The 16,862-nt window shown below is 35.6% G+C and overlaps 1 protein-coding gene across 1 annotated transcript; it reads left to right on the forward strand.

Moving 5' to 3' along the window:
• The first annotated feature begins 1,089 nt into the window (after window positions 1–1,089).
• On the forward strand, window positions 1,090–7,198 carry LOC135694415 (potassium voltage-gated channel protein Shaw-like). The gene is made up of 3 exons (XM_065213157.2): window positions 1,090–2,227; window positions 4,687–4,834; window positions 5,444–7,198. Exons 1-3 carry the CDS (start codon window positions 1,628–1,630, stop codon window positions 6,307–6,309), a joined length of 1,614 nt encoding a protein of 537 aa, XP_065069229.2. The 5' UTR covers window positions 1,090–1,627; the 3' UTR covers window positions 6,310–7,198.
• The last annotated feature ends 9,664 nt before the right edge of the window (window positions 7,199–16,862 follow it).

The raw sequence follows: 16,862 nt of genomic DNA on the forward strand, positions 1-16,862 counted from the left end.
GCAAATGGTGACGGATGGCCTCCACATATGCTTCCATTCTCCACGATGTTCTGCCCACTCTGATTTCTTTCTTTGCCCAATTGTTTGTGTTGATTCTGATTATATATAATGCCCAATGATGATCTTCAGTTATTGTTGCAAGTATCAGAGCAAAGCATTAAGTAAAAGACTTTTTAGTACATTTTAGTAGACTTGAGAATCAGACAGTTTCAGGTTTATATTGCTGTTTTCACTAAGAAAAAGAAAACTTTTGAAATATGCAAAAGGCGTTCCTTGATTCTTCTTCCACTCCAAACATGTACACTTATTTTTCTTAAAAATTAACAAAGGTCGATGTTCATTACTCCAGCGTCCTACACTTCAGGTAATTCCATTACTCGCTGTTCGTGAGAGTTTATTAATATGATGTCATTAACTTCAACATTCGGGACCCTATCTTCAATTTTTCATGAAGTTTTCCAACAGAATCTTGTCGGGAAGAATTTCACCGCTGCAAAACAATTGCCGACGTTTCTATTGTTCTTAAATGCTGACGACATTGCAGTCAAAAGACTTGCTTCCGTTCTATTGCTGTACTTAGAGGAGGAAGTACAGAAGCTTCTTAACTTTTTCCTACCATCCAGTACCCGCTTCTGACAGGGAGGAACATATAAAATAAAAATGAATATAGTTTATGTTGGGAAACCATATAGGCATTTTCGATCTGCATAAACACAATTTTGCAGTAAAAGCATCAACATCTTGGAAAAGACATTCAGTCCCTTAATACTTCAAAAGGGATATTAAGATTTAAAGGTATACATCAGTATTAAGCTGTACAACAACAGTGCGCGGTAAATTTCTGAAAGGGTGCTATTACTATAACAAGTTTAATAAAATTAGGCAAACATCATACAACGATGGTTGTAATGTTTCTTATCTTTATACGCCTTTGGTTTCTGCTATGGTAAACAGAAGTATATTTGTGGAAAGAGCAAATAGAAATTCAGTTTTTTGCCGATAAAGAATGAAAAGAACAGGTTGTTCTGTTGTAAATATTTATACAAGCCTGATTTACATAATGGCAGGTGCGCGCTTACGTACTAGGTTCACAACAAAGCTATTTCAGCCTGTGAAAAACAGCGCATAAATCAAAGATTCAGTCACGCCGAGGTTGAATTTTTAATGGCATGACCGATCGAGCAGTATTTTTGTTGCTTGCGATAGTTCTTTGTTGAAAATTTGCAAATAATCACTGATGACATTCTTAAGCGACGATCCAACAATGTGAAGTAAAGGATTTCAGGAGAAGATCCGGTAATGTAGTGGTTTCGAAGCTAATCGCGGCAAATCTATTGTTTATTTGATATCTGACATCAAAAATGAGATGCATGTTGATGTTCAGGTACGTCTTAAATAATAGCTTGCGAGTCTGGGAAGGAATTAGAAACACAAACAGTGTTCTTAGAAGATCTTAGGATTGAGATGGTTTGTCCATTTTAAGTGAGGTATTCCGTTGCAAGTGAAGAGAAGTGATTGAGAAGTGTATGCAGACACACTGCTTTGTTGATTATTATACGGACTTCTTGTGAGGTGGGAGCTATTGCCTAGGAACTTGCTTAATCCAGTTTGTAATTACTGCATCGAAATGGAAGCAGGCGAACTGAGCCCTTGTAAGGCTAGTTGTTCTAGAAAGCCGTTATCAAGAGACCCAAGCATTTTACAGCAAAACAACTCAAGCAAAAAAGTCAAGATAAATGTTGGAGGTCAAGTACACGAAGCATTTGCAAGCACGTTAAAAAACGTCCCGGATTCACCGCTAGCTTTGATTTTGCAAGAGAATTACAAAGACATGCTCGACTTTGACAAAGAAAATGGCGAATTATTTTTTGATCGTCACCCGGAAGTCTTTTCTCAAGTGCTGGATTATTTTCAAACTGGCAAACTTCACTACCCAAGAAGCATATGTGGACCACTGTTCGAGGAAGAGCTTAAGTTTTGGGGCATTGAAGAGCAACAGATGGAGACATGTTGTTGGCACACATACACCCACCACCGAGTCGCTCAAGACCATTTGAAAATATTCGCAGCTCAGCAAGACGATGAAGAGGTAAGGTTGCACGATGCTGAGCTAGGAAGAGCCACAAAATTTTATGATGATAACAATAACATTCCAACACAACGCGACACATTAAAATACAGAGTTTGGAGGATTCTTGATGAGCCATCGTCTTCTTCAGCGGCTAAGGTAAGCATACGATGGAAAGTGCAATTCAATTCATCTACAATCCTATTTCATTTTGCACAGTGTATTCATTCAAAAAAATTGAAAATCCTATAGAGAAACGAATTCAAAATGCTGAAACAGCAGAATTACATTCACTCAAAACTAGAAATAATGTGGACTGATGTCTTATGCGATTAAATTATTATAAACGAATTAGACACTCTCGTAGAAGTTATCTGCTCAACATGTAGATGCCCTCATGGGGACAGATAGGACATAGACGTAAGAACAGGGGGTCCAGGAGGCATGAGGCCCGTCAGCATCTTTTCAGAAACAGAATTAAAGTCCCCAGCTACGGCTTACGAGTGTAGCCCTTTTTGCGCTTCCCACGTCCATGAGATATGCTGTTAAGCAGTTCATCTAGAATTCGTCCAGGTTTCAATGAAAATCTATATAAGATTGTCAATGAGATAGTTTTCTTTGTTATGGTTGATATGTCAAAATGGGTCACAATAGCATAGGAAAGGTCACAATAGCAGGCTGCTCGGCGGATTCCGGTTGAATTCTTGCGGCGAAAAGTCTATAAAAATGTACCAAAGAAGGAACATGGCAGAACAAACAACATTTAACACACTTAAATCAAATGTGGTCAATTTCTCGCCTCGGCAAAAGGGGTTTCCTCAGAGCAGGAGTAAACGGACTAAAAAATGCATAAATTTATTATTGATGTCGGATTGGTGGATGTGGAATGGTGTGAATGCAGCGCAGCGGAGAAGAAACAGGTAATTAAAGTAGAAGATGAAAAGATGGCGCGTGATTGGAGTGAGCGTGGGTGGTGTTTGATGCCTGTTGTTTTTATGCTGGGAAAAGCGCACTGGAAAGCGTGGGCTTATTCAAAAAGTACTTCACGTTTCTTTTCATATTATCAACTCTTAATGAAGGGCAGTTGTAGAGTTATCCTGGAACGTCGGCAAAAGCTCTTTAGGGGAAAATGTTTAACGTTTTTAGAAGAAATTCTCTGCGCAGGCAGATATCATTTTTTCCTTGGGGAAAAGTAAATGAGATAATAGATTGTATCAAAAATAACCAAACTTACAGAAAAGCACAAATGAAAGAACTGACTGTAACATAACTACTTATTTGCAAGGTTGTTCTTATTCAAACTATGTACAAATAATTACAAGAAAGTTAAATTGTTCGCATTAACTTGTGTTTTTAACACAAATGCTTTCTAGCAGATATTTTGAATTGCTGATTTTGGCACATAGAAGATGAATGGTAGCGGTCTTTGAAAGAAGATTCCTGCTTATATCTGGCTTAAAAAAGAAATAAATTTGTAATCTTACATAACAATTATTTACTGAAGACCGAACCATGGGCTGCGACGTGACGTTAACAAACTGTTGCCTATTGCAAACACTGCGAGTAAGTCACAAAAATTGGACACACAAAGCCAGCTGCTGATAGAGGGTTCTCTTGCATAACAGATCAAAAAGCTAAATATTTCTAAGTTCTGCTTTGAAAAACACGCTCTACAAATTAGCCCAATTTTCAGATAGCGTATTTCTACTAACGAAGGCCGCGGCGTTTATTACAAGATCCAACTTTTTGATGCAGCGTTCAATTGAGAGTGACGTTTATCAGAGGACGGCGCTTAATAAAAAATTTTTAGTTTCTTTTCCCAAAATACGTAATAGAGATTGTGTGAAAAAGTTCACAAAAGATGCGTCTACGTTATGGAAATGTCAGGGAATGTCAATATCTGTCTCCGTCAGAGTCCTCGTCTCTATTACATAACAACTTTCATAGCTTTCAAATAGTAGGCGCAAAAACTATTCGTTACTTCGTGTTTAGCGTGTTTTCTAATGAACGCTGCTTTTAAAGTTGCGACGTTTAAAAGAGAGCGGCGTTTATGAGAGGGCAACATTTTTTACAAACTGATGTCTGTAGGTGCGGCGTTTAATAGAGGGCGCCGTTTATCAGAGGAAATACGGTATGCTAACACAGCCATTAACTTCTGCTCTTGGTTTTACAGCTTTTCATTCGAACATAATTTTGTGATAGTAAGAACTTCCTTGACAAATAAACATATCGAATTTGCAGCATAATCCAAAAAACATTTTAAACTTGATCTTTCCTGTAGTAATCTTTCTGGGACTGGGATATCTTCTCAAATTCAATCTATACTCTTGCGGATTTACATCAAAACTAGACAGTTTTCTAGTTGTAGGTCTCTCTGAAGTACTTGGTATTTTCATGGCGCATGGAATGTTTTCCGATATCGTGGATGTACAAAGCATTGTTAATCGTAATTAGCCAATGGCGTATATTATTTTAGGTCTTGGGCTGATTCGTGATCAGATGCATAGCGTTAAGTATTCTCTAGCTCTCCTTTAGCACTTTCTTGGGCTACAAACATAAAATGCTCTTTACGTATTATTGCTGCCAGAATTAAAATTATTATTTGTTTATCTTTTTAGCTCTACGCTTGGTTTTCTCTGATGTTTGTGGTTCTTTCAGTTGTCACTTTCACCATGTTCACAATGAATACTGCACCAATATCTCAGAATCATTCAGTCAATGGAACAGTTATCTCAAACAAAACAGAATTCAAAAACACGAGCAGTTGTAAGTATTGATAAAGGAAATGTTGTATATTGACAAAGAAGCTAATAAGAGGAAACATATTAAAGGCACCACGCTGGACACATTTCACTAGCCATTTTGATTTCCTATTGATTGCACTGCACCGTAGCCCTATTGTTCCGTATCCAATAGGCTACTCAAGGCTTATTCTCGATGTTTTCTCCATCATAAACGCGCTCCAAAGCCTGTTGTTTACTGTCAATGGTTGACTGACGGGACATAGCGCCTTTAAGGTCTCAGAGATGATTATTTGCATTCCCTCCTTAATCTGTTTTGTTAGGAGTTTTACAGGACTCATATCTTACTCCTTTTATTTACTGATCACTGACATTAACATCATGTTTCTGACAATCCAGTGTTTCTTGTGATATTGATATTCATTGAATTTGGCAACGAAACAAACACGGTGCTTTTTAGCACACCAAATTATAATACACTGTTCAAAAATTGCAATAAAAAGATTAGATGAGATAAAAATACTGAATTTTATTTACTGTTGATATTTAGGTATTCAAAGAATTATTATAGATATGGAGCTAAATATTAAATAATTCATAAAGCAATATGTAAATGAATACTTTGTTCTTGTAGATTCAAGAAAAAATTCCCAATTATGGCTGATGTTTGCACCCATTGAAGCGATATGCACAGTGTGGTTCACTCTGGAACTTGCTATTCGAGTCATTTTCTGTCCAAGCAAAAGGCAGTTCTTTACAAGCTTATCTACAATGCTAGACGTTTTAGCACTTGTGACGTCATATCTATTATTGTTTTTGTCAAATGAGTACCCTGACCTTGGTGGTATTTTGAACATGGCACGGTTCTTTCGCATAACAAAGTTCTTCAGGATGTTTTACTCGCTGCAAATCCTTGGTCGTACTCTAAGAGCCAGTGCATACCACTTCTTGACATTATTGTTCCTCCTTTCAATCCCAGTGATAATGTTTTCCAGTTTGATGCATTACATAGAAAAGAACTGGGGAGGTGAAAAATCCAAAGTCACCATGCAGAGTATTCCAAGGACCCTGTGGTGGGCAATAATTACCATGACAACAGTTGGTTATGGCGATGCTGTCCCACAGTCAATACCAGGACTCTTCGTGGGCGCAGCTGCTGCCATTATGGGTGTTATCATCTTGTCGCTGACTGGCTCGATCCTGGGTAGCACATTTGAACGATACTACAATTTGGCACAAACTCAGCTGAGAATCCCAAAGAATAGACACAACAAAATCAGTGTGCCTTTCGAAAGCCTACATGAAATGGCTGGCATGCCTATACAAGAGATTTCCAAATCAAGCATCAAATCGTGCAATACTTATCTTAGTGGAAGGGATAGCGGATACGGCCATTCTCCAGTTGCAAAGCAAAGAGGTCGTTCCGTAAGCCATCCCCCTAGTAAAAAAAGTGTGACGGGTTATCAGCGCCGTGGTAGTCTTCATATCGACGTGAAATGATCACAAAGCCTGCTTTGAGAACAAGATCTTCAACAGGGCCGGTCCCGACTGGGGATGTATGAATCTATCACTCAACGATCAATTATTCACTATGAGTTATTTTTTGAAAAACATTATTTTTCGTCGAATCTTCATTATGCATATAGCAGTAAAATTTATGTTGCAGTAAAGCTAGAAATCTATTTAAAACAGACATTTCTGACCACTACTGATATGATGCACTCAAAGATTATCATAAGATTAGTATCCAATGTATTATCAATTGTACACCTATGATGGCGACACAGTATTTTTTATAAAGACGGACTATATGTTGCAAATATATTGATAAATTCCCTCAATCTTCCCTCGAATCCTGAGGGTTTATGCCTACAGATTTTGTGTTGATGCAATTTCAAAAGCCTTTCAAACAAAAAGTTTGAACTCGAATCTCAACAAGTCATCAAAGAAAATCCTCTATATAGAAGTTTCTTTTGTCATTAATATGAAATATTTTGTTGCAAGAAGTATCAAAATTTGACAAGGAGAGAAAGAGCACCGTAATGCGCATTTGGAAAGCTGAAAAGACGATATGAATGAACAACAAGCTGCTTATACCTTAACCCAGCATTGAGATCTTCGTCAGATCTACAAATTCAATGTGTAAAAGTTTATCTATTTCAAGCAAATTGACGTCAACCTTCAGCCAAGAACCAGTATTGCAGCATTAGATTATCTGCTAAGACTATGAACAATATAAAAAGTTTATGTTTTAATTCTTGCCTTATATTTGGTTATGGGGGTATTACATATTTATATCATGGGATTCTCTTGCTGGTTCTTGATTATTTTTGAAAAGTTAAATCAAAAAGTTCATATTTGTTTTTTGTGGATGGCTATTTACTGTTAATGTAATTCTAAAACTTCTGCATTCCAGCAGTCGAATAAACATACACTCAACCAATCACGTTTTGGTTGTTCTAGGTTACAACTCCGATCGAGTTATCCATTAGGCAGTTAGCCAGTCATATATCACGCTACAATCTCATTTTGCTTTAGATGGTAGCAAGACATTCTGAGGTGTGATACTTTTCACATCTAGAAATAGAATCTACCAATCACTGCTTTTGAAAGTTATTCCTTTCTACTTCCTGATTTGAAGAAAATTATGTTATTATCAAGTTATTGCTCGATATTTTTCATTCCTCAACATTTCAAGTGAAGCTGTTCTTTTGTGTGCGATGAGCATTGTGCAAGTTCAATCAATTGAAAATCTCGTGTCCATCATTTAGCAACCATGTTACTGACATTTTTTCCTTTCTTATTGATTTTTGCATGCATACTGCAACGAAGCTGCCTGGTAATAATAAACACAAATTTTCAAACACAAGTACTGTAACTTTTAAATGGCTCGATGGGAAACTGATTCTTTCTGGGACCAATCCGTTTCACAAAGCAAATGTGGCAGTCGGGTATCCGAATGATGACGTAAAGCGGTGAGCAGTGATGACGCAAAGTAGCACAGAATGATAAAAAGTAAGATAGAATGATTGATCGAAGGAGAATATTGAGAAATTGGTTTATAAAAATTGCTTCAATTCTCTGTATTTTTGTACTATTCTGAAAACCCAGGCAATGTTTTCTTGAATAACTGCTGAAAAACAAACCGGGTAATGAATGGAAAGCAATAGAATTTGTGTTCTTCTTTTAGGCGTCATAGTTGCAAAACAATGTTCTTCTAGCTTTAAAACGGGGTAAGGGCTCATACTTTCTTCTTGCTGTCCCTCCTGTCCCAAATTATCATGGGGGTTTTTGGCTCGACGGCACTGTGTATATAATACTAAATAGTGAAACAAAAAGTGTAGAAAATATGGAAAAATAACATGCAAAAAGCTCTCTTTGTCAGAAACTGAACATTTTCATTTTGCAATCGAAATTTCATGTCATGCCGTGAAGCAAAAATCTACTTCTTTTAGCTGTTGCCACGACGTTGTCAAGTTTGAAATCTAGTGTGAAAACGCAATTTAAAAAAAATTCGGTAAACTTTATCTTTTCAGTACGTATTTTAGTTTTAGAAAGGTAAGTGTAGACAGGTATCACAAATATTTTTACCAGTATATTGCTGTTTATCGAAACCAACACCTTGATTGTGGTAGTAGTGACTTTACTTGAAAGGTGATTAATCAAAAGAAACTATATTGGGACATCATTCTTTCCTTGGCGAGATTCGTTCTTGCATCTTACCTTCGAGGCTCTTGCAGAGGCCCTCTTTTGGTGACTTCAGAGGAATTGGTGATTTCAGGCATCGATTCTAATCAAAACGCACAAAAAATTTGATCAATTTTAATGAAATGTTTTTAAATATTTCAAAACATTTCCAGATTCAGAGAAAAAGGTAAAAAGGGTTAAAGGAAGTCTAAATTTTCTGAAGAATCCTTCCTTGGTCATCTAGAAAAGACGCAAGAAAATCACATGATTGAGCATTAATTCATCTTTTTAAATTGTTATCATAGGGAAAGTAGACAATTCTATGTTTAAAAAAAATGAAAAATAAGGATGGATAGTCACACAATGGAACAAAACTGTAAATGTGTCCAACATACATGCATGGTCTACTCATTAACTGCATAATGTACTTTGGGCAGGATAAATAAGAGTTTTCCCTTTTTCTTTTGAACTGAAACTATTACAAAGAAATCACAACGGCCTTCTTTACAACAGACAAATAAAGCAAAGCATTCTGGGAAAGGCTGGAAGACTAGACGCATGTGAGTTATGATGCACGAAAAGGTAATCAAGACTCTAAAGAGTAATTTTTCAAGGTATTAAAAGTTCACGTTCTAAATACTTGCCGACGAAGGATGTTATAAAATGTTCAATAGAAAATTTAAGTGAAATTGCAGGCATCTAGAAACCATTTTAGGTGTCTGTATCTTCAACAGACAGAATGTTCATTAGAAATACATGGACATCTGAAGATTTGTCTGCCGAAACTAAGCCAATTTAAATCTCGCATGGAAGATGATTTAAACCCATATTACTTCTCATACCATCAGTTCTGTTATTAACAAGAATCATTTTAAACTCATGTTTAAATCTCACCATAAATATCATTGTTTATACCGTGCTCAGTGCTTTTTGCCAAACTTGAATTTTTATTAGATTTGATATTATCTCATACCACATATGCTGTCTGTTAAGCTTCGATCTAAACTGATAAGGGTCGAATCTTATGACAGATACGAAACGACAGTTCAATAAACAAATGTCATTAAATGACAACTGACCGATTTCTAGCCCACGATTGCATCTAAACCGAAAACGACAAATTACTCCAGAACCTAGACTGTCTACTTCAAGTTAATTCTATACTAAGCAAAAAGATCATATTTTGAAATTGTTAAGGAGTAATCAACCAAAACAGCAAGCTATGGCCTGTCAATAACTTCAAAGCATGTCGCATTGAAATTATGTTGGCAATAGAGAAGCAAGTGGGGGTGGGGTGGCTGAAGCTCCTTATTTTGCAAAGGTGTTGTAGTGGAAGGGTACACAAACCTGGTAAATTCTTTCTAAGGAAACAGTTAACATTTGACGCTAATACCTAGTAGCTAAGCAACTATTCCATATCTTAAGAAAAATGCGCAATATTCTTATTGAATTCACTGCTCATCAAATATAAATTTGAAGTGTGTGTTTTTACTTAAACTGTTCAATTGTCTCATTGCCTTTTTTGATTTATTCGAAAGTATAGTCAGCTTTTCATGTAAGAACATGCTGCTTTCTCACCAGCTAAAAATCGTTTAAAACCAATACTATAATAATTGCATTCAACCACTATTAAAAAATGTTTAAAAAACCTCATAATAAAAAGACTTCATTAGCTTGCAATTTTCGGCCATAACAAAGAACGTATAACAATTTTTTAATATTTGTTTGAGTGCCGCTTGGCTTGGGCACTAGCTTTCTTTACATATAATTTAACTCTGGTACAAGTTCTACGCTTAAATCAATTGATCTTATTCTTTAACGAACTATTACTGTTTCGTTTCATAATGATAATGCTGAAAAATTTGGTTGTTTTGTAACGTTAGATATCAAAGAAATGTATCAAATTCACAGTGACAAGCCATCTTGTCTATAGCAGTTACGTCTATGTACGGCGATGTACTTGACATTCATATGTTCACCCGTGATATGTTAATGAGGAGCAACGCAGTGTCCAAGCCGTTGCCTTAACCAACATCCATGTCCAAGAGCACAAAGACCGTTCTCTGACAACTGAGCCCCTACCATACCATCAATCTAGATTTTCAACCCAGATATGCAACTAGACCCCGTTCACACTGCTCCGTATTTATATGAAAACGGATAAAAAAGTATACGTTTGTGCCTTGCGTTCACACTGCTCCATCTTGAAAACGGAGACTTTTGAAAACGCACTTTGAAAATGGAGACTTTTGAAAACGGAGGCTTTTGAAAATGCAAAAACGCAGTGTGAACACCGAAAACAGAAACTTATGAAAACGCTAACAACAACAACACAGCAAGATACTTAGACAACTTTTCTTAACATGGCTGATTCACTCGAAGTTAGCATACTACTCGGAGGAATATTAGTGGCAGTGAGCTGTTTGAAAAGTTTATTAGCAGTGGCAAGTGCTGCAAACTAGTTCGTGGCTTTTTCCTTTTTATCGAGAGCGGAGCAATGTGAACGCTTCATCGTTTTTACACCGTTATCAAATGTATCCGAAGCAGTGTGAACAGGTAAAACGGATCGATACGAAAACGGACAAAAATGAATACGGAGCAATGTGAACATAGCCTAACTAACACCGCATGGCTAGTTAAGTTGATGTAAACAGTTTGCTTTTGCAGCCATACTCATCTTGACATCCTAACATTTATTGCTAAGATACACTTTCAAAAGACGTATAAATGTCATTCATAATTTGCAAAGAAAAGGTGTGGTGTAGATAACCCATTCAGAGTCTCCCGATGAAAAACTACAATTTACACTCGGATGAAAACAAAATTAAGAGACCATCGTTGTGATCACCTTCAACTTTAAGAAACTGCTCGAAATTGATTCTTTTAGAGATAGGATGAGAATGATTCTTCTAGACCATTGCGTACTTATTTCTGCATTCATAGATATTATAGGAAAGAACTCTTTGCGACTGGCTAGGTGTTCTGTTCAATGTTCTGTTAAGCTTTCATTACCATGCTTTTCGTGTGTTATTCAAGTGTGATATAAGCGTCATCACCAAATTCAAGATATTAAGCACTTATTCTTAGTTTAGTTTCTTTTAAAAAAATTCTATATTTAAAATCACCAAGCAAGACGACGATAAGCAATTCAATTCAACGAGAACATATTTTTCCTTTGAGCAATACAGACAAGCTTGCATTTGAAGTTCGAATAAGTCAATCAGTGAATTTTTTAGGGACAGAAGTCTTTTTTTCTTCTTACAAGAGGAGGAAGTCTGAAAAATTTCGCCCTTTGTCACCCTCCAATTCTATAAGGATTTGTTCTGTCTCAAGAATTGGCGTTTATCTTGCGTGTGTTCAGGAATATTGCTGAACACACGCAGGAATATTTCAAGAATAAGGATGTATGTATTAGGTGCAATAGCAAATGAAATCCCAACTCATTAAGAGATTTTAAGTTCGGTATTACCAAAAAAATTATAAAGAAGCTACACGATGCTCGATACACAACCGAACTAGTCTTCATCAGAGGCAGTTGAAAGGGTTCCGCAAAAAGGTGTACAATCTAATTTTTTGAAATTCCTGTTTTGTTTATTGCTTCCTATATCCTTTATCATGTTTGTTTTGCCCTTGTGTTTTACTAATTGATAAAAAATAAATGGGTTACCCGTCGGAAAAAGACGAGGCATAATATTATCTAAACGTTTTGCGACATTTTCAAGAACATGTAAATGATGAGCTGGTAACTGTCTTGTCTACATTGAAAATTATATTAAACAAACAAGCTGGCTTGCTTACAGGCCACTGTGTTTAGAAAACCGTGAAAATAAATAGCTGAGTTATGCAAGCACGACCTGTTAAGTAAAATTGTCTCAGCAAGTTGTCTTTATCAAAAACTTAAATGAAAATTTTATCAAACACGCTAATGATAACTAACATCATGAGGTGCAGTAGTGAGGAGTAATTTATGCATAATTTATATTCATGACTTGGTGGAGCTATAATTTGAAATATTGTGGGAATTTTAGCTCTTGACAACACAACGTTGACCAGATTACTTTAGATAGGAAACTTAGAAAATCAAAAAAACACTTGCAAGTTAATCAACATTTACATTCTTAAGCTTACGGGCATATGCAAGTATAGAGACAAGCCAGGAATAAAGTGAATAAGTAAGAAATCGTTGTAGGAATGGAGATCAAGGGATGACAGAGCCGGTAGTTAAGAAATGCAAAAGCATTAGATAGATTAAGATACAAGACTAAGAGAATACGAGACATTGATTCATATAGATGCATGGATCTGAGAAATCATCCTGAAAGAGAGACTGACAACCTCATCTTTAACCGACTGAAGATGTAGAAAATAGCAACAAGATGTAAAGGATGAATAAAACAACCAAAAAAGAAAAGCACAAGAAAGAAAAATAGAATAAAAATAACTAGAAACATGATAGAAAATGAGTAAAGAATAGAAACTTGGCTACCATTTGGACAGTGTTCAGATGACTGGGCAAGGAAACTGGCTGGTCCTGTCCTGTCAACAGGAAAATATTGCTTGCAAACATCATAAGATGTTGCAAAGCAACGAAAACAAGATCAGTTCCAAGAGAAGGCACACAAAAGCATAAACGGTTTCTAAGTCAAATTTTTTATAAATAGTCAAATAACTGCAAAGTAATTATTGTATAACATTTTAGATTATTAAGTAAAAGTTGGATAAAAGCAAAGGTGTCCATACTTTTCTGCATTTTGACCACCTTTTAAAATGGTATTTTCAAGAATCATTCTAATATCACAAGTGCAGGAAGATGTCCGCCGATATTCGGCAAAACCCATTCCTATTGGATCAGGAGTGTCCAGCATATGGCCCGCGAGAGCTGATTCTGTAGCCCGTGCTTAGTCAATAAACTTTCCAATAATTTGGTACTTGAGCTATGTTTACGGATTTCCACGCTGCTAAAGTTTTTATGACTCATTATTAGGCATACTTTGTCATTATAAAGCATATTTTATCATTTTTAAGCGTATTTTCTTATAATTGTATAAAGACGTTTTCATTACGAAGATAACAAGTCAAAGCTACAATATAAGCATACAGAGATAAATTTACACGCACTTCTTCGCACGTCTGCTATATGTTTAATGTATTATGTGAATAAACTTTCTGCAAAAAAGAAATATAACATTTCCTATTGATACTTTTTCATGTTAGTATTAATTTAACTAAAATTATTGACCCATTTACTCTTCAATACAAAATTTGCAAATGATTTACATAATTATTCATCTTGCCCGCCTAGGCTGCAAGACTTTGTCCATGGCCCACCCAACAAATAAGTTAGATAATAGATAGTCGTTTCTGTGTCATGCTCCGATGCTGGAATCTTGAAAATTGAGATACTTCAGCAAAACACAGTCGTAAAAAAGTATTTGAGAACCCTAAAGATCGATACAAATTTCTGTAAATAAAGCAGGCGGTATCCAATAACGTTGTAAAAAATATTTTGAAATCTCCTTACAAGTACGAGCCATGTATGCGTACTTGAAGTCAACCAAGTCTTCGTCCTATGCAGATTTCGAACCAGGACCGGCGAAACGTTTTTGAAAATGGAAGGGTACAAAATGATTAGACTGTTGAAGGGTTTGACAAATGACAGAAACTTAATGAAGTTTTGAAATATGGTACCCTAGGGATGGCCAGAAACTGCATCTAATCTAGGTTTCGACTGGAGATAAGCTCTAGGCAACATTTTCAAACGTTGAAGCTCACTATGTCCTACGGTTTTATCTATTTCAATATTGACATGACATTGGAAAGGTCTTGCCAAGTTTTAAAATAACCATTTTAGCGGATTGAGTATAATCAATTTTCTTACATTAAATGATAAACCAAATAATATAGAAAAAAAATAGAAGAAACTAAGTTTAGCAATAAAACATGAACATACAATCAACAACAGAATAACAATAACGACTTGAACTACAAGACTGTAAAATTTTTGAAGACAATGTTTTAAAAATTCGAGGTATTACTTTTGGGTATTAGAATATGGTTGTAAAATTTTCACGAAAAAGTTCTTCTAATAATGACAAATCTAGACTTGAAACATTTCCAAACTGGGCTTGCCGAAACGATTTTCAACAGAATTTATCATCATAGCTAGAAACTCAAAATGTATACTTATAGATAGGATAGTATGCTTGCTCTCGTTTAAGTCTTCCTCTACCACAAATAATTCGTTTTCAGCTTTATAATAAGCGTTTCTTCTCTTTTTTTGACAGTGTACATAGAATTGTATAAAATTCAATCATATAGAATCATAAATATAATCAGACTTTGAAGCTTTATATACTATTATTTCAAAGAAAAACACCGCCGATTCTTTGTTTTTCATATTCTCAAATTTATCTTCCTAACAATTTCCTTTCTTTCAAAAACTGTAAATCTCTGGCTCTGTAACATTGTTAAGGATTTGTTCATTAGCAAATAGATCTTCTGACGCGAGTTTAGGCTAAAGAAAAAGCGAAACGCTGTTAATGGGCATTTGGAACAAGTTATTCTGGATCGCTTTCTCCGCCAATTCCTAACCCAACACGATTTACCAAAAATCGAACAATGGATTAAATTTCCGATCAATTTTTAAACAGATGTTACTCAACTTGGACAATGATTCAGTATCTTTGATCAAATTGTAAATATTTCAATGATCAAGAATTAGCTATGGGCCAGGGAGGAAAGCAACAACGATGTTAGCGAGATGTTGAAGCATGAATAGGCAGGGAAAAAAAATTGAGGTTGAAGGTGAATGTGAAGCGGATGAAAGGAATAGAAATAGAAGTTAAAGCTATCTGTAGTTGAATTATGGACTTGATATATAGTCAAATAACCAAAACAGGAAAGCTCAATATGTTTTCAATCTACACAGGTCTTGTCCGTACAATGGAAAACAGATCGAGAATTTACTGAAACTATTTGGGTGTTCCAAGTACTTATTGCAGCAAATATTACAGCCATTTCTTTACAGCAAATACCTAAATCTTCATTGTAGCCTTTACGTTTCTCCCAGGGCCGTCGCCAGCTTCTTTGCCAAGGCAGGGTTGGCGACAGAAATTAAACTTTGCCGACGAAGCATCCTTAAATGGCCCGAAACTCCCCATTCTGAAAACCGAATTTATTTTCAAGGGGGTGTTATACCGCTAGCCCCACATACCTCTTATATCAACGGACCCGGATTCACCTAAAAGTTACTTGTCGCTTGATGAAGCGAATAGAAAATAATTATCGATATGTGAATTCACGTTTTTTCTGTCAATAGAAAGCAAACCATTTTATTTCCAATGCTGTATTGCATCAAACAAGGTTTGTTGTGCATCTGAATCCCATTTGAAGTAATGAGCGCTAGTTAAATTTAGAGTCTGAATTCATCTCACGGGAAAAATGAAAATTTTGATACTTTCAGCTAATCTATAATTTCTACAAGCTTACAGGGACACGATGCTAGTCAAACCTTTTCTGGTCAATTGTGTAAAGACTCTTTTGTGCATTTAACGGCTCTTCCCATTGACGAGGTGTATAAATGATCTATTGAGTTTGAATGTGCTTTCTTAGTACGTATTTGAAGAACGATCAACGTAAGAAAATAGAACGAACTGACAAGACTATAAGATGCTAGGATTTTTATTCAAATCTTGAATAAAGTTGAATAAAAATCGTGAGAAAAGTTTCCAATGATGAAAAATAATCCTTAGGACTTATGTGAATATATTTAATTGTAAACATTTATTTTTATTTGACGTTCAAGGCTCCGAACAACTTTAGGCAAAACTTTCGATTAAATTAAAGTTATGAAGAGAGAAACAAAATATTTGACCAATTTCATGTTTAAAAATTAAGTACACTGATTAAGGAACGGTAAGATTCTTTTCTATAAAACGTGTTCTATTATTTAGAAAAGTTAAACTGCTTTTTAAGTGTTAAACTGTTAAACTGTAAATTAACTGGATTTATGCTGCTGTTGCTTTACGTTCTCCACGAAGAGTGTTTGGGCTGAAGGACATGCACAGGAATTGTTCCAACCTCGAGACAATAAATCTATCTATACTTAGTAATAGCACAGATATAAACAGACTTCTTTGTTCCTTTTGCAAGTAGCTGTCCTAGGCTTTAGAGAATCCTGTACAAGCTATGTCTCATGTCATTAGCCATGCAATGCTTATAGTGTTTCTAGAATGTGTACTAATGAATAAGCTTCAGTGAGCAAGAGTAAAGAATGCATTTAAACGTTGAAAAGTATGATTCCAAAACTGTCCCATACATTTGAGCAAACAAATGTGATTAATCTATCGCGTAAATGCAGTCAATTT

This window comes from Rhopilema esculentum, chromosome 8, assembly GCF_057945365.1.
Source record: "Rhopilema esculentum isolate cy_ngs chromosome 8, ASM5794536v1, whole genome shotgun sequence".
NCBI lineage: Eukaryota > Metazoa > Cnidaria > Scyphozoa > Rhizostomeae > Rhizostomatidae > Rhopilema > Rhopilema esculentum.